The sequence below is a fragment of the Nipponia nippon genome, unplaced genomic scaffold, assembly GCF_047370975.1.
Source record: "Nipponia nippon isolate SJK-2023a ecotype South Korea unplaced genomic scaffold, ASM4737097v1 scaffold_10, whole genome shotgun sequence".
NCBI classification, from domain to species: domain Eukaryota; kingdom Metazoa; phylum Chordata; class Aves; order Pelecaniformes; family Threskiornithidae; genus Nipponia; species Nipponia nippon.
In genome coordinates this window covers 34,986,422-35,007,670 of record NW_028262291.1, presented here as the reverse complement: position 1 = coordinate 35,007,670, position 21,249 = coordinate 34,986,422, and the positions used below count along the sequence as shown (strand labels likewise).

The window sequence follows — 21,249 nt, the reverse complement described above, 5'->3', positions numbered from 1 at the left end:
TATTGAGGCAGGCAGCCTGACTGAGGAACGGTTTCAGATACTTGTTTCTCCATGTTAAGAGGAGTCTTACCCTAGATAAACAGGTTGGGTTGCAGCACCAGAAAGGGCCAGTACCAGACCTATCTTTCCAGCTTACGTGTCCAGAGAACAGGCCTTATTGGCCTGTTTGGCAGTCAAGTCAAGGCAGAGGGGAAGCAGAAAGCTCACGATGGTTTTTAAGCGTCAGATGCACTTGCTGAATGTTTTGTAGTTTTCAGGGTTGTTATGATGTAGCTTTGACTGTTGCTGATAAAGGGATGCTGGCAACCAGTGGGAACAGGCAAGCGGCAGATCCTAGAGCATGCCGTGAGGGCAGGCAGCATTGCTGCATTGCTTCCTGAGCCTCAGCACTTCCACTCCTGCCTCTTTAAGAGCTTCTGATTTAAGGTTCTTCTCCTTCACATCCAGCATCTCAGGGGTCCCCAGTTCAGTCTGTGCTTGCACTACCCCTCAGGCTTTCCCTGCCATGTAAGTCCTCGTTCTCCAATGTCCGAGCAGACCGTGCAAAGCAAGGTATGGAAAGCCTCATCTCTGTGAACATGGGCAGAGAGTGGCTTCCCATACTGCTGCAGCATAGTCAGCAACAGCTATCACTTGCATCCCTCTGGGTAACTCTGTAGTGCACATGCTTAAAGAAACAACACAAAACCAAAAACAATCTCCCCTCCTAAAAAAACCTCCCGCCCTCCCTCTCCATAAAACCCGCCCCCCAAAATATTGCTTGAGATTCATTTATATGAATTATTAACCATCATGGACAAACATATTACTCTAGCTCTAGCTAGAAAAATAACATAAGAGGAGAAAAAAAAGCTTTTCTCACATAAACCCTCCTTATGTTGAGAGAGAGTGACTGTGAATATATGAAAGTGAAAAAGGCTTGGGGACCTCTTTCAGGGAGCTAAAGAACATTTTGCCACAGTAGAGCAGGATGCAAATCAAGAGAATGGGGCTAGGAGACAGGGAAGAAGTCCAAATTTAACTGTGTTCAGCAAATTGTTACCAGACACTACAGTGCAATGATGACATTATAAAAATACCAGAGAAAGCATGAATTAGAGAAGGATATGCAGAGAGGGGTGGAGGAGAAAGCATATGTGCAAGTAAAGTACTCTTCCCATACAGTAATGCTTATTTTTCAGAGTGGACCAAGAGCAGAAGAATTCCTCAACATCTGAAATCGATGTTTGTAACAGAACTGAAGAGCAATTCTCTGGACAGCTCTTCCTCATGTTGGTTGTATCATTTGAGACCTACAACAAAGTGCAGTGGCAATACGGAAACAGTCTGAAGAAAATAAATTCTGTATTGCTTTTCTGTTCATCTTTTACCCTAGTTGTCACCGGGTTTGCGAACTAACGATATTTAAGGCTACAGAGAAGTAGCCATTGATATTTAAGGCTACTTCCTTTTGGTAGGGTAATTTCCCTATGCTGGTCCAATAGTGTCAGTCATATGGACAAACTTCCGAGTGCATACAAACCGGGAACTGTTAGAAGATCTCCCTTGAAGTAATATTACTGCTGTGAGTCAATATAGGCTTACAGCAGCCTCCAAACATTACATACTAGAGTAATGGACAGACTGCTTGTACAGTGTACATGTCAGACTAGTTGCTAATTAATTTCCCTGTCAAATCCTGAAGCAAAACTATCGGATGCCTGGGACCTAAGCCTTCCTGACCAACCACATTATAGTAAGAGAAAAGAAAACCAAAACAAAATAAACACCCATCATAAAACTAATAAAAACATATACATTAGCATTGTAGAAGAATGACGCGTGTGTCATGTTCCGTCGTTTTTGGCTTCGTGCTGGCTCACAGGCACTGCGAACACTGAACTGGAAGCAAACAGTGGCAGAAACTAATAGCCACCAGCAACCCCAGGAAGGTTTAATTTTAAGACCGTTTTACTGAAATGATTTTGTCTATTGATGGCAATGACAAAGAACAACTTGGTGCCCAATGGAAAGCTTGAAGAAATCAGATTTCTTTGTGATTTTCTCTCACACAGGGTGCAAGGAAATAAACAGCAACCCATGCAGAAAAAAGTAACCTGATGGATATAAGCTACTTTAATGTTTTCATTGTTAAAAAGAACTTTCTTTGTGGAGGAATTGAGCATCTCTGCTCTGGAAGATACCCAAAGTATGTTTAGAGTCATCAATCCCAGACAACATTTTTAACTAGCAGCCAAAATGACACTCCTGCACTCTACCATTGACTAACGCACAGGGCAGAGGAAGCTGTTAGTCTAATACCTGCCTCCCTTGCACAGAGGTCACCGGCGCGGGGAACCAGCAGCAAGCTTTACCAAACACACCCACATTCTGGCTTTCCTTCGACAGTGTTGGACAAGAGCTCCCTGCCTCGTGAGGCAGGCAGCAGCAAAGAAGAGTCCGTAAAAAACCCCAAACTTGAAGACGAGTATCAGAAATTCAGAGTCCTCACATCCGGCCGGCGGTGTGCAATGTCTCGCCCCCGAACCAGTGTTTGTTCAGTGCTCCCTGCAGACTGGATGCGGCCTGAAACAGGCGGGTGAAGCTCACCTCTGCCCAGTGTGGTTCCTGTTCGCCTCCGCGTTTAAGGCCAAGTTGTGTAGGAAGAGAAAAAGCTGCCACCACACTTGATTTCTGTTCTGCTGATGCTGTAGAGGAGAACAGTTGAAGCAAGGTTATTTATATTTCTAAAATTGCAACATACCACTTCTCTTTTCCAGTAACAACTCAGTTACACTTTTCAAGAGCAGACACTTTAATCCCATCAGCATAACAAGGGGGTGCAGCAAGGGATGAGGGGAGAGAGGGAAATGATAAGTTCTCCAGAAATAATTGTAGCTCTAACATTACAAAAAGAAAAGAGCAGACCCTTTATGCATTGTGCACAAGAGGATTAAACTTTTTTTTTGCTTGTAGGATTTTGCAGAGTTTAGCCAAGTGCTGTTTTTAATCAGATTGGCTTCTGAGCCTTTCAAAAGCCCCAGCTGCATGAACAAACAACCTTTTTTTTTTTTTTAAAAAAAAAGCCCCCCTTCACCCCAAAAGTGAAAAAAAAGAAAAAAATATAACTGGTGATCCATCTGTAAGTGATTTGACACCGTGAAGGTCAAAGGGTTAATCTTCAATTTAAACCACACTGCTGAGACAGCAAAACTCTGATTTCATCTAGTACAAGAAAACACATTCGTGCACACACACACTCCCCCACCCTCCCCCCACCACATTTTCCTTCCCAGCATCTCCAAGATAATACTGCCCTTTTTATAGCCACTTTTGACAGTAAGCCATAAATAATCAGCCTTGGAGCCCTTTCCTACTGACTGGAGCCAATTAAACCTTAAGCAAGAACATACTTGAAAACACACAAAAAACCAAAACCAAGAGGTTATTTCAGGTCCCATTGTCAAGGAAGAAACATGGGAGTTGAGTTTCAGGGGGACACCAGACTATATAATGCAGCTTTGGGGCAGGAACACTGTTCCTTCTTTTGTTATATGTAATCACCCCTGCAAAAGTGGCTCCGATTATACCCCCACCTTCTCGCACTTAAATGGCATCTCATACAAACAGGTGGGTTTCTCTTTACATTGCCCAGCCTGGGATACTATTTCACCTCAATAACCAGCCCTCTATTAGAAGTCAGTCTTTGTTTTCTCATCCAGAATTCCATATTTGCTAAGCAGGACTGATCATTTCTGGAAAACAAAACAAACCGGCCTCAATCCCCCCTCCCAATCCCCAGCAGACGAGGAAACAGAAGACTGGCTTCCAACAACTTTGCCTCAGTACACAGGAGTTCATAAAAGAGCACTGAAGCACATTATATGAACAAGATGTTTCAACTCAGATTAGCCCAACAGGGCAGAACAACACGGTTGCAAGGCATTCTTTATGTAATCACAAATAAGAGAGAGCTGCAACCGGAGTTGGTGTATTGGAGATGTGTCAATAGACAGCTCTTCAAAGCCTTCCCAGATAGTAATTAAATTATGTTCGTATTTCAGCGTGAGTAGATCTGTGCCATTTGAATCACAAGTACACACAAAACGGGCTTCGGAAAACCTGTGTTCATCTTGCATCTTAGCAGTAGGTCATTATTCTTACCCTCAAGACTTAACAGTTGTCTCCTGGATTTAGAGATCCCATCACATATTTCAACACTACTGTGTTTGGAGCATAACCCACAGACAGCGACTCTACATTTATTTCAAAGTAACCGGCCCTCGGTTTGGTCCGTACTGATTGTCCAGGCATTGCTAGGTTTACAGGTGAAAACAATCTTTTATAAACCATCCCCTAGGCCTGGGTTACAAAAACCTAATTTGGTCTCAAAAAGCAAGACGCTTTTTGTTTTGTTACTCGCCTCTCGGTTTGACCAGGCTTGTCCTTCCTCATCAAACTCCAGAGATTCTTCTCACCCTCCTCCATTGAGCCACACTCCCAAACCTGCTCGAACATGCACCTGGAGCCACAATGTCCCGATGACATCTAGACACCATGGTTTTATCAAGCCATTACAGCTTAAGCGGACTGCTCCTTAAACAGAGATCCTTGGGTAGCATGTCAATGAAGTGGCACGCAAGCACAACGCCGCCTTCTGCAGTTCCCACAAGTAGGGAACTATGCTAGGAGAGCACAGTGGGCAAACACTGCTCTGTAGATGCTCTGAAGACAATCTGCTCTGGCAGATTATTTTATTCTATTGGCAGCCAAGAGGGTAAAGAAGTGCCTTATAGGGACTTAGTATGGGAAATGCAAAAGGATGTTTAAAAATTGGTATCAAAATCCTAAACTTGAAATATATCTCAGCCTCACTGGTGGACCCTCTTTAATGGAAGCTCTCATGGAATAATGGAAGCTTTCATGGAATTTTATAAAACAGGTTAATTTGGGGGCAGACAAGAGGAGGTGTGCTGATCTGGAACGTGCAATTTCAACTATTCCACACTGTCAGGAGGACAAATACATGTAAGAATCCCCATATTAATGTCCTGCTTCATGTAGGAGGCTGCTTTGGGCTTCTCACACACCATAGCGGGTTTCTAAATATTCTGTCTCCTCTTTAAGTTTTAAATGCCACCTCAGCAGAAAAGGATTACTTGTTCTTTGCTGTGATAGGTAAAGGAGGCCATGTTCAAGGAAAAACAGTGGGAGGATTGAGCTCATCCTCCTCCCTGTTTTTTTTTTTTGAAGGTGGGAGAGCTTTTTGAAGAAGGTATTGGGTTTTGGTTTTATTTGGTAAATAAGAGTTTCAGATCTCTACTTTCAGGAGGGTTACAGACCTGCAAGAGAACCAGCGGGATCTGGCATCACAAATACTAGAAAAACTCTAATTTTTTTTCAGTTCATACTCTGTTGTGTTTATTCCACTGCCTCTTGAAGCCATGTTTTTGGTACAGCATTCTTGTCCTTCTCCAGTTAAAAATGTTTCCCACTATTTGCCTCAGACACTCAAGGAGATTTCCATGCAAGGGCAGAACAGGAATTACTTCACCCTTGTTCCCCCCTGCTTAGAAAAAGCATAATATCTCAAATCACTTTATGAAGGACATTGAAGGACATTGACACCATTAATTTTATTTTGAAGTGAAAAAATAGAGCACTAGGCCAAGGGCAGCTTTCCAGGTTTTATTCCTAGACCTAGGGTTTGCATTTCCCTGGGTCCATATTCAGCCAGCATTTCCTTCCACGGTGGTGTGGTCCCACACGCACTTTCCCTGGCTCGCGTACTGAAGCAGCCCGTTCGCACTGTCCTCTCCTCACACTAGTGCAGGAAAGTGAACTAGAGCAGGACAATGATCAAGGCCAGAACTAATCTGATAAAGAAGTTGTCTTTACTATTGTTCAGGTCATCCTAATCCATCTGATCCATGGCACCATGTAGTCAAGCTGATGCTTGTGCCAACACAACAGAAAGGTGACCTGAGAAGAGGAGCAAGCTGGCACTGCTTGCTTCAGCAGCAAGCCTAGCTAACGGGGTTTAGAGTTATGGCTTCACTTCTGGGCTGATCTGCTTTCCGTGGTACTAATTCAGCATGGGACAAGAGCCACAGAATGGAAGCGGCAGATATTCTTTGCAGTACAGATAGAGTAAACAATTTATGGAAAGAACTGTCCCAGCCTAAAAAACGTCCTTTTCACAAGTTTCAGTAGCTTTTCCCTAGACACGCCTCTGCCAAAACCAAAATAGTAAAATATTTCAGGACGGGGGGGGGGGTTGTGTGGTATAATTTAGCTGCCAGGAATGACAGAAAACCCAGGAGAGTGACTCCATGAATTTGGTATCTCGTTATTTCAGATGTGATACATTCCAAATTAATTCTTACAGTCTTCTAAGACTCATAACTATTGTGGCACAGGTTTATCATGTCCTAAGCTTCCCTAGGCTGGTTGTCCCTCATCATAACAATGCAATCCTCGGGGTCACTACTGCACAAAAGTATCAGGGATGAACACTTTGCCACCTCCATGTGGTAGCAACACAATGAACATTTGAAGCTCCTTCCCAAGATGGAAAGAAGCCCCCTTTGCCCTCTGTACTAACTGTAACTAAAGAGGACTAGTCTTGTGAATACAGTAAGTCAACACAAAGCTGGAAACACATTAAACCATTTCCTATTGCAGCTGCTGCTTTTTAAAGGGGATATCCTTAAGAGACTGTCTGTCTCAGGCGTTAGCATGAATGCTTCAATGAGTCACAAGGAAAGGCCATTTTACAGGAAAAGTGTCCTCTGCAACAACAGTACGTTAGTGAAGTCTATTCCATGAACTGTGCTGAACCAAAAGCCAGAATACTGGTAAACAAACACAAAAAAACAGCAAGACTTTTCCTGGAAGCAAATGAAAGAGGGACATGATTGACCCAACATTTATTCCCTCCCCATAATTAATTCCTAATACTTGTTTCACACTGTAAGCATACAGATATATATCTGTCAAATAGCACCCTAGATGTTAAAAGCTTTTTACTCCTACCAAGCCCTTGCATGGGGTGATCAAGGGAAGATCAGGACAGGTAATACACCTTGAAGAAAATGTTGTCCCTCTGACACAGCTCCTTGAATCCTTGAGCATAAATGTTTAACAGATGAATAGGATTCACTTTTCCACCTGATACATACGTGCCATTAATATCCCTCCTTAAAAAAGTCATAGAATCATAGAATCGTTTAGGTTGGAAAAGACCTTTAAGATCATCAGGTCCAACCGTTAACCTAACGCTGCCAAGTCCACCACGAAACCATATCCCTAAGCACCACATCTACCCGTCTTTTAAATACCTCCAGGGATGGAGACTCAACCACTTCCCTGGGCAGCCTGTTCCAGTGCCTGACTACCCTGTCAGCGAAGTTTTTCCTTAATATTCAACCTAAACCTGCCCTGGCACAACTTGAGGCCAATAAAGAATATTTTCATCATATACACATCGTATGTGGGTCTGGTACCTTCCTATCACATAGACAGAAGGGTATACCTGTCTACCCTCTTGATCTCATGGGCAACTTCTGACTTTGCTTCATGGCTTCCAGATGGTTAAGGGTCAAATTCTGATCCCATCTTAACTGGAAGGATTAAAATATGGCCATAAATGGCACTATTAGAGCAAAAGAAGAATAATGGCATATGTGTACATAAAAACATCATTCTTCCTTTAATGACTAATACAAGTATTAGCAATAAGTTGTTGGGACTTTATTTATTCACTGAAAACAAAAATACTTGCACACCGGGAGCAGTTGCTGACTCATCGCTGAAGGCTGTTTTGGCTGCCAGGTGGCTGGAGGCATATTGTGCTACCACAAAATATGCTTTAGCTTAGAAAGACTAGAAAGTCACAGTCCCCAAGGCAACAGAGGTTACAGAAGGTGTCCCCCGCTGGAGAGAGAAATGCAGGCCGATGGAAGTCAAATACAGATCTTTCCAGCTGTGATTCCTAATGACCAAAGAATAATGCATGTGTAAAAGCAGCAGGAAAAAAAAAGGAGACAGTAACAGAGAAAAACTGAACGAGGAGCTTAGCAGCACGATTTCTCATGATAACACAGAGAGGAGGACAAGGATCTTCCTCAGGGATCTGCATCCTTCTGGCTTGCAAACCCCATGGCTCTCTTATGTGGGGCTAAACTTGTGGTAGAGGGAGGCATCATCTCAAGTACTGCTTCCTTTCTCAAAGCCTCCGTCAGGCTTTGCGAAGTAAGATAAGCAGCACGTGTGTTTATGGAGAGAGGATGTACAGGAGTGGGCGCAGCAGGGGGGATGTGGGGTGCAGGAGACCTCCAAAACCCATTTATGGGCTGCCCAGCCCAAGCAAGGGGGACGGCACTGACCCCTGCCTAGGCACCGGTCCAAGCAGCAAACGGCCACATTCATTGCCCCAAACCTGCTGCAGGCACAGCTGCGCAGGTGAGCCCTTTCTCAACTTTCTTGTAGTTCAAAAACAAACATGCAGCCACTCGCGCCTTCCTCTCCAGAGCGGGCAGGAAGGGGAAGCAGACAGACGCCATGGCAACAGCCAGCTGACGGCAACCTGGGAAGGGCAACCACCGGCCACCGCGTTCCCAGGCCCCCAGCCTTCCCCTCCTCCACCCCTGGGGGGCACACCGGCTTATTTTCCATAAATACAGTAAATAAGGGTCTTGCATTTCCATAGAGCCACACCTGACACTGCTCCCTACCTGCAGCCCGGGGTCCGGAGGGATTCACCCCCATGCTGGGAGGAGGGATGAGGGTGCAGGGAGAGATGCCCAGACCTCGCCTCCACGCCCAGGAGAAGACCTACACCCCCTCCCACAGCCACAGCTGCAGGCAGCAAGTGCAGGCAGGTTTGTTCACTCAGACCCCAAGTGTGAACTGACAGAGGTGTTTCACAGCTTACCCTGTTTGGCACCTAACTTGCACAGGCCGTGGGACAGACTGACCCTTATTTCACATCGATTCCCTCACCGCCAGAAGAAGGGAGGTGCTCCTGAAACTGCTTGGTGCACGGGAGACATCCCCTATTGATTAAAGCGTACCTCGGGGTTTTGGTTAAAATAACAATTTGCAAGTTCTTGCAGGAAAATATCCTGGCGGGGGGACGAGGGGGGGGCGCAGGGCCCTGGCCTGGGCACACGCTGCCCCGCTGTGAGGGGAGCCTGCGGGCGGGCGGGCAGGTGCAGTGCTGGAGCCTGCGGGCAGAGCAGCCTCTCGTCAGCAGTTCTGATGACTCAGAGGCTAAATTTAGAGAGCGATATAAACACAGCAGCCGCAGCGCAAACACTGCCCGGCAGAGCTGCTCTCACGCATGGCCCGCTGGGCTCGCTCCTCCTCGCTGGCCGGGGTCCGCGCGCCCTTCGGGGGCTCTCCTCGGCGGGTGGCTGCAGTCCGCCATCGCCAGCGTCTTGTCAGGCGCTACATCAGGAAAAACCTAATTGGGGTTAATAGAAGTTGCCTCACTGCTTTTATTTTTAGATCACTATTCTTTCTGCTGTGGTACAGTCCTCGGAAAGATTCCTTTGCCATTGGCGAGGGTAGCTACCAAGGGGAAACAAAAAAAAACCCAAACAGACTATAAAAGGCTAGCGGGACATTCCTCCTCAATGGCTTGAAACAAAGGACTCTGCAGTTGGGCACTTGCTTTCCTGCCTTTCCACCATAAAATTTCATTGAGTAAAATACAAACATGCACACTCCTCACCATAAATAATCGGTCCAAACATCTCATCATCCCCCTCAGAGATGGCAGTATCTTAATAAGATCAACCAACCTAAGTGGAGGACTGGAGGCAGAACGACTGGGTTCCAATCAGCGATCCCTGCATGATCTCAGACAAGTTATAACCTGCATTTCCTAGTCTCCCACACTAAAAAAGAAGTGGGATATTACCGCAATTATTTCTTAATTGAAAAATAATTTCTCAGCTGTCACACTGCTACAGGCAGAAAGCACATTACCAGTCACAGCCAGCACAGTGCTGTGAAAGCTGAAGAAATACAGAAGAGCCTGCAGAGACCACTGGGGTTGTACAGGAGACGCAGCAGCACTGAATGAGATTTAAATCATACACCGATACTGCAGGTGACGTTAGAAATACTGTAAAACAATTCACTTGTACCATCCCAAAGAATTATTTCGTGTTCTCTAATGTGGGCAATCTTGTTATTTTGAGGTTGTGGCCCCACTGCCTTAAGACACTGCAGTCCCGTGTCTGGCGGGGTGAAGGATTCACAGCGGGCCGCTGCACAGCTCGCAGTGCTCTCCTGCCACTGGGCTCCCTTATCCTCTGCCCACTTCCTCCACCAGAGCTAGGCAGGAAGTTTTGCTTTTTAACGTTATCCCCTATTTTAAGCAGGAACAAAACCATAACATACTTAAATCTTTTGTCAGCTGAAAGCATAGGGAAGAAGGATAGATTAGGCTTCTGCAAGAGTTTTGTGGGTTTTATTAAACCGATATACAATGGTTGTATGTGACTGTCGCATCAAGAGTTTGCTTAGCCCAGCCTCCAACAGCAGCCTTATGTGGCTGCCTGAGGAAAAGCAAAGCGGGCAAGTACATGCAACAGCTCCCCCTAATACTCTTTCAGCACCTAACTAGTTTGAGCTTAGGACTTCCCGAGTCAGATCTGGTTTCTGTTTATTTAATGTCTCCTTCAATGGCCATAAACTTGTCCCGATTCCCCTTGAACCCAGATAAAGCACTGGGATGCACAATATGCCTTGACAAGGAGTTCCACAGAGCTACCTATTGCATGAAAAACTACCTCATTTACTTTGAGCTGGCTCCTACTAGCTTGACTTGATTTTGCCTAGTTCTTGTACTGGGAGAAATTAGTCTATTCATCTCGTTCATGTCACTTTTGATTTCTGTTTAATATTGCTACCCCCTTGCTTTGTGTCTTTTTTAGGCTTAGCAGTCCTAGCCCATTTTTCCATATGGAAGTTTCATCATCCTTCTTTCCTTTCTCTGAACCTTTTCCAATTCTGCTGCATCGTTTTTGGAAGAAGGAAACCAGAACTGTATGTAACATTCAAGATATGGGAGAAACATGGATTTATAAAGTGGCATAACTATGTTCTTGTTCTCAGTTTCTTTTCTTAACATACCAAAGAATATCATTTCAGATCAGATGTGAAAGAGTCCAGCAAGTTTCTGTTAACCTAAATGTCAAGCAATCAGCTCCACAGGTGGCAGGATTTCAGAACAGGTACTTGGCAAGGGGCAACAGGTTGCTGTGTCATTTGTATGCATAGGGGAAGGTGCACTTCCAAGCCCACCTCTTCCTTCATTGTCATTTGTCAAAATGGAAAAAAATCTAACAACATTAACCAAAAAAATCTGTCTCCACTTCCTCATATCAAGTTCCTGACTCCACTGACTGTGGGAACTCCTCTCCCCCACCCATGGCACCCTCCTTTTCTCAAGCCTAGGATCCCAATTCCATAGCCCTGCAAGAACTTCGCTTTACATCCCAATCTTCCCAACCTCATACCCACCCTACCCCCTGCCCTCTAAACCGGGCTCACCCATTTCAGGAGTCCTCCACCTGGTACTCTCCCTCGCCATGCTCCTGCATCCTCAGCTGGAAATTCAAGTCCTGCACCGATGGGCAACCCACAGACAGCAGAGCTGAAGAGGAGACCCACTGCTTTGCACAGCAGCAGCAGGGACCAGCAAGCACTAGCCAGCAGAGAAGATCCTGAAACGCACTGACCTACTCGGGAAACAAATGAATGAAAGCACTTACCCCAAGTCTCAAAGAGACTGCAGTTACAAGTAAAATATGGAGCTGTCGGTGCTACAGGCTCAATTGCAGGACAGTTTGAGAGTCTCTGCGTTACGTTATTAGGAAGCTTTTCTGAACATTTTTCCTAAAATGTAAAGTCATCATAAAGGGCAGTTTCTTGCAAACAATTCCAGTTTAAAAAATTCCCTGAGTGTCCTCAATAAATGATGGAGAAAAGCCCGATGGAGTTTGGGATAAATGATGCACACGTAGCACTGCGTGCCCACTCTCTCACAGCGATAAGTTTCCGACAAGAGACATGGGCTCCCTGTTGCATAAGCAGAAGTGTCTCAGAGGAGGCCTCGATAACTCTCATGAGAGACAGAGGGGAAAAAATATGCAAAACGTAACAAGTTTCACTTTCAAAGGAAAACAACATTTCCTCCTGGACATTTTCAGTGTCATTAACTTGAGGCAAACAGGTACATGCCTAGCCGTCTGTCCACAGCTGGTGTGGATGCAGGCATTCGGGCTCCACAGGCTGCTCAAGCCCATTGCAGTGACTGCAAGAGAGTTACTTGCTGAACCAATTGGGAAATTTAGAGAAACAAAGTTTTCTATAGCTAGATCCACAGAGGCTTTTTGAGCATGGTCAGCATATCTAAATCAACTGCAGGATTCCTGATGTGTTGGAAAGGGGCTTTGTTGTTGTTTGTAATGCACTTATTTACTCAAGAAAGCTCAGCTCTGATTCAGCATCTGGTTCTCATTGAGGCTCAGCTTTTTTTAAACCGAGCTTTCCAGATGGGTTGACTGAAGCACAAGGAGGTCAAGAGACTTGTCTGAGGTCATACAGCAAGTCAGTGGCTCTGCTTGGACCCGAGCCCAGAACTGTTCAAGGCTACCACTCCTTGGCTCTTAAAGAGACAATTTTATCCCCTGTGAAGTGATCTTATCACCATGAAGAGACGCGATAAAAGCAGTCCCCTCAAAGCTGCAGCCTGCTTAGAAAGAGTTATTTTATTTGGAAAAAGCCATGGCGTTCCAGTGTCTCAATGGAGCAAGTCAAACCAAAGGGGTGTGATACTGATATACAGTGTCATCCACCCCACTCTTGTATAACCCCGTGCTCCTATGGGGCGGCTTTGTGCTGCTGCCATCCCTGGTTGTCTACTCCCATCCCATCTAGCAGCACGTCATGTTGTGAAATACACTGTCAGTTCAGCACAGGTTGAAGCCCCTTCTCAAGGTGAGGGAGCTCAAGTCCACTCAGGACCCAAAGCAGAGCCCAAGTACTTGTTGCCACGGCCTGGACACGTGGAGCGCAGCCAGCGCATCCCAGCCAATCGACCAGCAGATCCCCTAAGCTCAGCTCTGTTCTCTATAACCTCAGAGTGCACTCTTTAAGCTCAGCCACAGGCTGGGCTACAGCAAACAGTTCACAGATCCCATGGCAAAGGCACACTTGCTCCAAACCAAGAAGGAGGTGGCAGGTACTAGGTTCTCCTCCAGAAAGCATGGCTTGGCTCTACCTCTGTTTTCCAGGGGCAGGGTGAGAAGAGCACAACAGAGGGAACATTGCCAGAAGCTACACAGCCTCAGACAGGTAAGAGGTACTAAAGAGCTCGAGAAACATAGATAGGTCTTGCATGTCATTCTGCAGAGCCCTTTGCAAACTGGACCAACCTGTAGCAGGCTCTGCTACTTAGGAACGCAGAGCGTTGCTCAAGTCCTTCCTATAATAAATTCTGCATCTTAAGGAGATGAAAGCTGCAGGGTGCTAGCGAATGTTGCGTTATTGCTCTAGCACTGTTCTAAGGATGAAAACGCCAGGTTTTAAACTACTGTATTCTGTTTAATATATTAATAGGAAATGAAACCCTGAAAATGGTGTACATGCCAAAAGCAAGCATAGGTGCGGCCAACTTTCTTGTTCTTACGATATGCATACCCAAAAATCCTTTGTATAGCCAAGAACCACAGAATAAATACCACATAGCTCCGGGAGCCCAGGGAAGAGATAACAGTGACTCTCCAGGGTTCCCAGTGTGGGATGGGGTTAGACCGTGTGTGCGGCTGAGTCCAATGACAACTCGGTGACGTCAACCTCAGCAGCTATTGCCTGCTCAGTTCCTCTCTGAGCCAGGGATGTACATTAACCAGCGGCCTTTGTGTCAACACAGCCTTGCTGCTGCAGCAGCAGAATGGGAGCCATACTTGAACTGCTGGAGAGTCTCACAGAACTCAAGCGCCATGACAAGGCAACTCTTAAACACTAGCTGGATGCACTACGCCGATGCTGAAAGCCTTTCCTAACTCCCACTGAAAGGGCACATACGTTTTCTTTCCACATGTTCACGGATAAGATGTTTGTAGGCTCCGAAAAGAGGCACAGCTTGTTGAAAACCAGGCTTGCTCTCTCTCAGGACTTCACAAGACCACACTGGTGTGACTAACTTTGTGGTATTCTAAATCTGATTTAAGACACCACTCTGGAAAGTTGGTTTTGACCAAATGTTTGAGACAAGCTGGAATGGGGCATCCAAATCAGGGATTAGTTTCACAGCAAGACAAACGACAGCCCAGTTTTCCATGTCTCAGAGACTGCCCCTTCCAAACCACAACACATTGTGAAGCAGTTCACGTGTCTCCAGGGGCAGACGGCTTGCTTCTTCAGCAACGGGCTGGGAAGAGTCACTGCACACAGGACAGAGGGGCTTCTGCACAGATCTGTGCCAAAAGCCAAAGGAAATCCTCCATGCAGGGCTGGGAGGGAAGGGATTGGGCACGACAACAAAACGCTCCACGGGGAACAGTGCCTTGGACACTAACATGTGGCTCAGTACTCCGTTTTCCTGACAAACAAGAAAAAATCCCTTAACAGATCCAAATGCCAAGGCCTATCCCAGGGTCAGGCTGTGGAGAACCACTGGCTGAACTATTCCGTCCTCGGGTTAAATTTTCGGGTTGGGTTTTTTTTTGCTGTTTTGTTTTCAAAATTAAATGGCTGAACGGCTCTTCCCCCCCTTTACAACTTGTTGCTCTTCCAGTTCAAACAAAGACAGCAGAGCTCCTCCTCTGCTGGCTGCGCCGCCGGGTAGCGCAGGCGGAGGCTTTTGTTTACTAACTCTCCCACATGCTTGGCTGAGGGGCAGCTCGCCCGGGCCGGCGGCCCTGGCTGCGGGCCTCTGCATGGCACTGGGAGCCCCGGCGGCTGGCAGCTCGCCCCGGGCCACCGGGCAGCAGAGAGCCCGGCCCAGGGCAGCTTTAGCCCGTCCAGCTTGGGTGGGCATTCCTGGATGCCTTTCCAAGGCACAGACATCAGATAGGTAGGCTCCCCAAGATGAAAGGGGTCAAGTTACAACCAGTTCCACCGCTTCACTCCAGGGCTCCTCCACCGAGGAGGTTAACCTTCCCTTTCCTGTCAGAATCTGGCTAGGGAGAGCGGGGTCTTCAGCTGTCACTGACGAAAAGGTGGCACTGGGGAAAACCCCATTCAACCACACACAACACATGTTAAAAACCTCGTAGTAGCTCGTTATCCCTGCAATTTGCTAAATGACATTCATAGCCCCTTCTACATTGCTACAGGCTAACGTTCCTGTTACAGCTCCTTTAATCCTCCTGCTAGTTGGAGATGAAGAGTCCCAGAATTCCTCTCATGACACAGAGAGGACCAAACCTTTGCCCAGCCACAAGCCACATTCTCTGACCAGGACAGAGATCCTCACTTACCTTTGAGAAGAACTGCAACAGCTCCCGCAGTTAACAGAGCACCAATCACTTGTCACTTGAGATAAGCTTTCTGTCCCTCTCTGAAGTCAGCAAGACCATCAGTTTCTTCCTATGCAAGCGGATACACACTCTCCTTGTCGGGCTTGCACAGAAGTAGGGAAGTGCTGCCTACTGCCAAACCTCTGCCACCTCTGACAAACGGCAGGGCCTGGGATTTCCATTCCACCCCTACTCAACAGGGGAAAGAATGCAAGGAAGAAAGAATCAGGGGTTTTAGGGGTGCTGGTTTTATTTTGTTTCTTTGAAGAGCAGGGTTTCTTCTTTTTTTTTTTTAAAAAAGAAAACAAAATCAAGATTCTTGAGTGTGGTTTTCAGACCTGATGGCATCTAACAGCTGTCCTTTGTTGTGAGGAAGTTAGTCAAGTATGAGACACTAGCTAGGACTGTCTGACAGAGTAGCTAGCAAGTCTAGCATGATCTAAATATACTCCACAACATTTCAGACAACTACCCCTAGACAACAAAGAGTGTCAGAACAGACTCCAGGCTTGTTGTGATCTCCAAGATGAAGAGCTGATATAAGCCACAGATGGTGATCGCCACTTGTGCCACAGAAGAGAAGACACTGGTGGTGAGGAGAGTGGAGAAGAGTAAAAGCTGTAATAGAAAGCAGGGGGGAGATCCCTGGCGAAAGCCTCAGTGGCCCTGTTGCTGTTGAACTGGAAGAGCGGGAATAACAGCAGCTAACACAGAACAGCTACCTTCCCAGGCAGTAAATGCAATCCCATACATTCTCTTCCCTCCACCTGCCAATCTTTAGGGAGAGCCAGCAATCTAGCATAAGCAAAATCCATCAGGATACTCCTGCCATTTTATCACTGCTGACAGTCTGCTGCCTTAGGCAACAGCCTCCTTAGCTGATGCCTGGAGCCAGTCTTCTCGAGCACCACTGTTGGAGAGCTAAACCCCACCTTCCCCTCCAGAGACACCCTACCCTCTGTATGTGGAGCCGGTGGAACTGGTCGGCAATGCACTGCAACTTCCGTGCAATCTGCACCTCGGCACGCGCTTCCCGCTGACCTTCCTGAGGCTCCTCTTGGAGGTGCGGATCCAACGCAAAGCCAACTGGAGGGACGTGTAAACGGTAACCAGCATTCCCTACAAAACAGAGATCAGAAGAGTCATTCTTCCAGCGCAAAGAATAGCTCTTCTACTCAGTACACTTTACGGAGGAAAGAGCTGCACATAATCCTAAACTTTTCACTCATGTTAAAGTCCAGCTCCTGAAGCCCAAACAATGATTCTGTACCGTAACCATGCAGTAAAGCATTCGCTCAGCTTTTAAGAAGATTTATATCGATTAGGCAGAGCATTGTGTGTTGCTTCCCATAATCAAATGACTGGCATGATCTTATACTTGGTTCATTTTGCTTGTTTATAGTTCAGCCAAGTGCTGATTTTTTTTTTTTTAATGACAATTTTTCAGTTTTACAAGATCTCTGCCTCAAGTTGTCTCCCATTAAAGGTTGCTGTATCTTTTCCGTCAGACTTTTCTCAGTTTTCTGGCATTTAGTGGGACTGATTTGAATTAAAGCTGAATCAGATAGGCAAAGCTGAGTGGTGTCCCATCAGTTACTAGTAAAATACTGGATGGACATGCTACTTATTCAACAACTTTAACTCCAGTAAAGACCCTAAAAGCTGTCCCACTAAGTGTAAATTTTTGCATTTCCCTCTCTCCACTGAAAACTTCTACAAGTCTTCCTATATGGATGAAACAGCACTAGAGGTTAAAAAATGTAGCCAAACTGTAGGATACGAGGTATGGTGAGCACTTAAACATCTAGCAGTAAAATAAAATGTGACAGAATAAAGCCAAAAAGAAAAAGAGTGGGAATATCAAGGACAGCGGAAGCAATGAGCAAGTGCCTCGTTCCTGCAGTGGACAAGCAAGGGTAAGAAAATGCAAGCTGTCTTTCCTGAGGGAGTAAGACCACAGCAAAATAATTTTCAGTCCTTTAACAGAACGCCCTAATGAAAGAAACCTTGCTTGATCGGGGAAGTGCTAAAGGGACAGTTTCCTTGCTGTAAAGCTGGTGACACTGGAGTGCTCTTACCATAGAAGAGTCTCCGGGGCTCTTCAGTGACTCCACAAGGCAACATAACATCCTGACTGGAAGAGGATGGGCTGAGTGTTTGAGTTGCCTTGTCCTGCTGCTCAGGATGCCTGATACCGGGACCACAGCAGTGTGTGAGGGGGAATAGTTGAAACCTCCCCAGAAGGCAGCTGTAGGACTGGTTCTGTGTGAAAATGCCAGTTGCAGTCATCTCACCAGGCTGACCTGCAAGTCCAAAGTCATCAGAGTGAAACACGTCATCGTCCAGCCCATCCAGGCTAGAATAGTCCTCTTCCAGGTAGCTGGGGCGATCCATTGCTCCTGCAATAAAGGGACATTTGAGGAAACAGCTAAGACACAACAAGAACATTGTCCCAGAGAGAATGCCTTCTGCTCCAACAATAAAACACAGCTCTTTTTTCCACGCCTGCCTGCCTGCCTCCCTCCCTCCCAATGCTGCCCATCTGCATGGGCAGGAGAGGCGAGTGACTCAGTGCCGAAGGTCAGGGCTTTGTGGAAAGTCCTCGAGTGCTGGGCCAGAGGGAGACAAAGTTCACACGTGTCTAAGAGTCCACCCACGGCTCCAATTCCACAGCTCGTCACAAGGAGGGAGCCAACCCCCAACCTCAGCACATAGAAACTGAAAAGATACTGTTTTAAAAAGCAACCCCAATCCAGTCAGCCAGTCAGCTTCTTTGGGGTCTGCTTTGCTTTGGCCTGCTGTCTTTGAACTTCATGGTATGCCCCATTCACTTTTTCCCATCTATTACTTACTGATGAAGAAAAGCTCTTGTAATCACAAGGCTGCAAGGCCAGACTTTTAAGAAACCCCAGTGGTTGCAAAACTCAAGAGCTGGCAAAGCCATTTCTGTGAAGCTCTCCGTAACTTCTCCCTATAAGGGCCAACTTTCCTTTCAACTTCTCATTTCTTCCCTCAGCTCAACTTAAGACATATCCCAAATTTGGCAATGCAGTCACTTCATTACCCCTCTTACCCTAAAGCCTACATGCACTGTCAGTGCATTAATTCACCCTACTACTAAAGAAAAAACATTGCTGGTGTCAGTGTTTAAAGCAGGACTTCTGTAGCTGCCATAGTAAACACTCCTGAGCTCTGTTGCAGCACAAAGCTGGACAAAGATGGTGGAGGGAAAAAAAAAAATCAATAAACCCTAAATCACTATTTCAGAGCTCTTTGCAAACATATAGCAATTAGAAGCAGATTTACCAAAAAAGCCACAAGTCCCTTTACTGTTACCTGTGCATCTAACCCAATTGGAAGACAGTCTCCTAAGAGATCCATCTCCAGGATTTCCACCCAGTTCCAAACAAGGCAGTGAAATTCAACTCTTCACGTCTCTTCCTTTGCTCTGGTTTGCCATTTAACAGAATGGAAGACTAGCAAGAGGAATTTCAGGCCTGAAGGAGACATTAATAATAATTTTATAAGGATGTGTTCAGCGCTCCCCTTGGTGCTCCCATCTCCCCCCAGGTGAGCAGCACTCACACCACCAGCAGGCTAGAGGAGACAAAGGGACCCAGCGGTGCAAGAACTATTTGTGCAGGGCTCTCACTCGGAGGCACTACAGTTATTTAAGCTGTTGCATCTCAGCAGTTCGCTCAGCCCAGCCACAACCCCCAAAGAAGAGTCTGCAGAGCAGAACAGGTACCAGCCCCACAACTGGTCCAGCTCCGCTGGGTGACAGCAGTGCTGTCTTGGCATAACACTTGTAAGACTCTCATCCGTGGCTTAAAGCAGCACACCGAAAGGAGCTACAGCTCCTGGGACGCAGGCACGGGTGATCTCCTGCCAGCTCTGCTGCTGGATGGCGATCGCCGGACAGAAAGGCAGGGCGATAACGTATTTTGTCTCTGCAGTAAGATTTGCCAGATCTCATCCGTCAGAGCCCCGCTGGGACACGGGCATTCAGCGCAAGAAAGCGCAACAAAGGCAGAAAGCTAGCCGGCAGACCAAACCCTGAACAAAAGAGGGTTTGGAGAGCAACAAGTTTTACTCGACCTCCCACAATACGGTCCGACTTTTTTGCCAGAGCTCTTAGAAAAAGCTGAAGGGAGAATGCCGAAGCAGCGTGAAGGAAAACTCACCCTACCACTCACTTAAGTTCCTTCCACAGCCTCAAAGCGCGGCTCACGCTGGGAGCCACAGCCTCCGAGAGCCGCCGCCTCTCGTCCGGGGGAGCCGCGGCGCAGCGCGGGCTGCGGGGGCTCTGCCAGCCGCGGGCGCACGGACACGGCGCCCGCGCGTCTTCAGCGCCGTCCCCGGCCCACGGCGCTTCCACCCCGAAGCCCCCCCGGCCCGGGCACCCCCGCCGAGCCCGGGCAGCCCCCCCCGGCCCGGGCAGCCCCCGCCGAGCCCGGGCAGCCCCCCCTGAGCTCGGGCAGCCCCCGCCGAGCCCGGGCAGCCCCCCCTGAGCTCGGGCAGCCCCCGCCGAGCCCGGCCGCGCGGCGGCCGGGGCGGGCTGACAGGCGGCGGGGCCGGCAGCCGGAGGGAGGGCTCAGCGCCCACGTGCGTGCCAGCTTCCCAAAACAAAGCTGGCCGGCCTCGCCTCGGCACCGCCAGCTGCTGTTAACTCTTCCCCTTCCGGGCTCCAGCCCCGCGCACTCACCCCCGGCCGAGAGGTTTAAACGCGGCTCCTCCGGGCAGCGCCGGGCGACGACACCCGAGCCCGGCGGGGCGGCCCGGCCCGGGAGGGGCAGCGCTGGCTGCCGGTAATCGGCCATCGCTTACATCAGCAAATCACTGCCTTCTCGGTGCCCACCCGGCTCACTCCCAGCCCGCCCGCTCCCCCCCTTCTCCCCGCTGCCCCGGACGCCGCGGGACCCCGGGCAGGAGCCGCTTCGCACCGCCCGGCCGGGCCGGGGCTGCCCCGGGGCGAACCCCCTTCCCTGTCACGATCGCGCCCGGCCTCGGCGCCGCGCTGACCGCAAACCTGGCTCAGAGGGGCCGGCCCCCGCTGGCGAAAGGGCTTCCCGGGCACTCACCGAGAAGCGGGACGAGCGTCCCGCGGGGACGGGGCGTCCCGGGAGGAGCCGCCGCCGCCGCCGCCGCGCCTCCCCGCCGCCAAACTGCCGCCGCCGCCGCCGGGCGGACCGCGAACAGCTGACGGCGGCCCCGCCCCCGCCGCGCCGCGCCCCGCCCCCGCCCGCCGGCCAATGGGCGCAGAGGGGCGGGGCGCGCCGCGAGGGGCAACCGCCGCCGCGAGGGAGGTGCGCCTGGCCCCGCCCGCGGAGCGGCGCGGCGGAGGGCGAGAGGCGGGTCCGGCACCGGGACCGGGACCCGCCTCCCCTCCCCTCCCCTCCTCTCCCCTCCCCTCCCCGGCCCGCCGCGGGCTGAGGCCGGCCCGGCCCGGCCCCCTCGGGGGCGCAGCCGGCGCTACCGTGTGTCACCCACCAACTCCCCGCTCGCAGACGCCGGCCGGGCGAGTGCTGTGGGGGAGGCCCGAGTACTCGCTTCGCCGCTCTCCGCATCGGTGCCGGCTGTGGGAAGCAGGCGGAGGAGAGGGCCCAGCCCGCGGCCCAGAGACAGGGCTGCGTGACAGGGAGAGCAGCCTTCGCTTAAGAACTGCTTTTCCATCCCTTGTCTTTGCGGGAAAATAAATGTCTCCGTCCTGTTTCAGGTGGCAGCAGGGAGG

General features: G+C 48.7%; 1 protein-coding gene across 4 annotated transcripts; it reads right to left on the bottom strand.

The window, feature by feature from the left end:
- Positions 1 to 2,097: 2,097 nt before the first annotated feature.
- On the bottom strand, positions 2,098 to 20,709 carry BMF (Bcl2 modifying factor). Of its 4 annotated transcripts, none has more exons than XR_015702025.1 (6): positions 20,600 to 20,709; positions 17,597 to 17,917; positions 16,474 to 16,637; positions 11,545 to 11,732; positions 7,767 to 7,972; positions 2,098 to 2,687 (listed from the first exon to the last, which is right to left on the bottom strand). XR_015702025.1 is itself a non-coding variant. In XM_087746584.1 (6 exons), exons 3-5 carry the CDS (start codon positions 17,910 to 17,912, stop codon positions 11,550 to 11,552), a joined length of 663 nt encoding a protein of 220 aa, XP_087602710.1. In that variant the 5' UTR covers positions 17,913 to 17,917; positions 18,855 to 19,015; positions 20,600 to 20,701; the 3' UTR covers positions 2,098 to 2,687; positions 11,545 to 11,549. The 4 variants fall into 4 exon arrangements, 3 of the variants coding, with proteins under 3 accessions (XP_087602710.1, XP_087602709.1, XP_087602711.1); XM_087746584.1 differs by lacking the exon at positions 7,767 to 7,972 and adding an exon at positions 18,855 to 19,015 and having other exon boundaries at positions 20,600 to 20,701; XM_087746583.1 differs by lacking the exon at positions 7,767 to 7,972.
- Positions 20,710 to 21,249: the final 540 nt, after the last annotated feature.

What these genes read in the sequence shown, in the direction of transcription:
- BMF (XM_087746583.1), bottom strand. Translation starts at nt 17,912, where the DNA reads ATGGATCGCCCCAGCTACCTGGAAGAGGACTATTCTAGCCTGGATGGG. An exon ending in GCCCCGGAGACTCTTCTATG is followed by an intron (nt 16,638 to 17,596) that starts GTAAGAGCACTC and finishes TCTGTTTTGTAG; the next exon opens with GGAATGCTGGTTACCGTTTA. An exon ending in ACCGGCTCCACATACAGAGG is followed by an intron (nt 11,733 to 16,473) that starts GTAGGGTGTCTC and finishes TTTCCCGAGTAG; the next exon opens with GTCAGTGCGTTTCAGGATCT.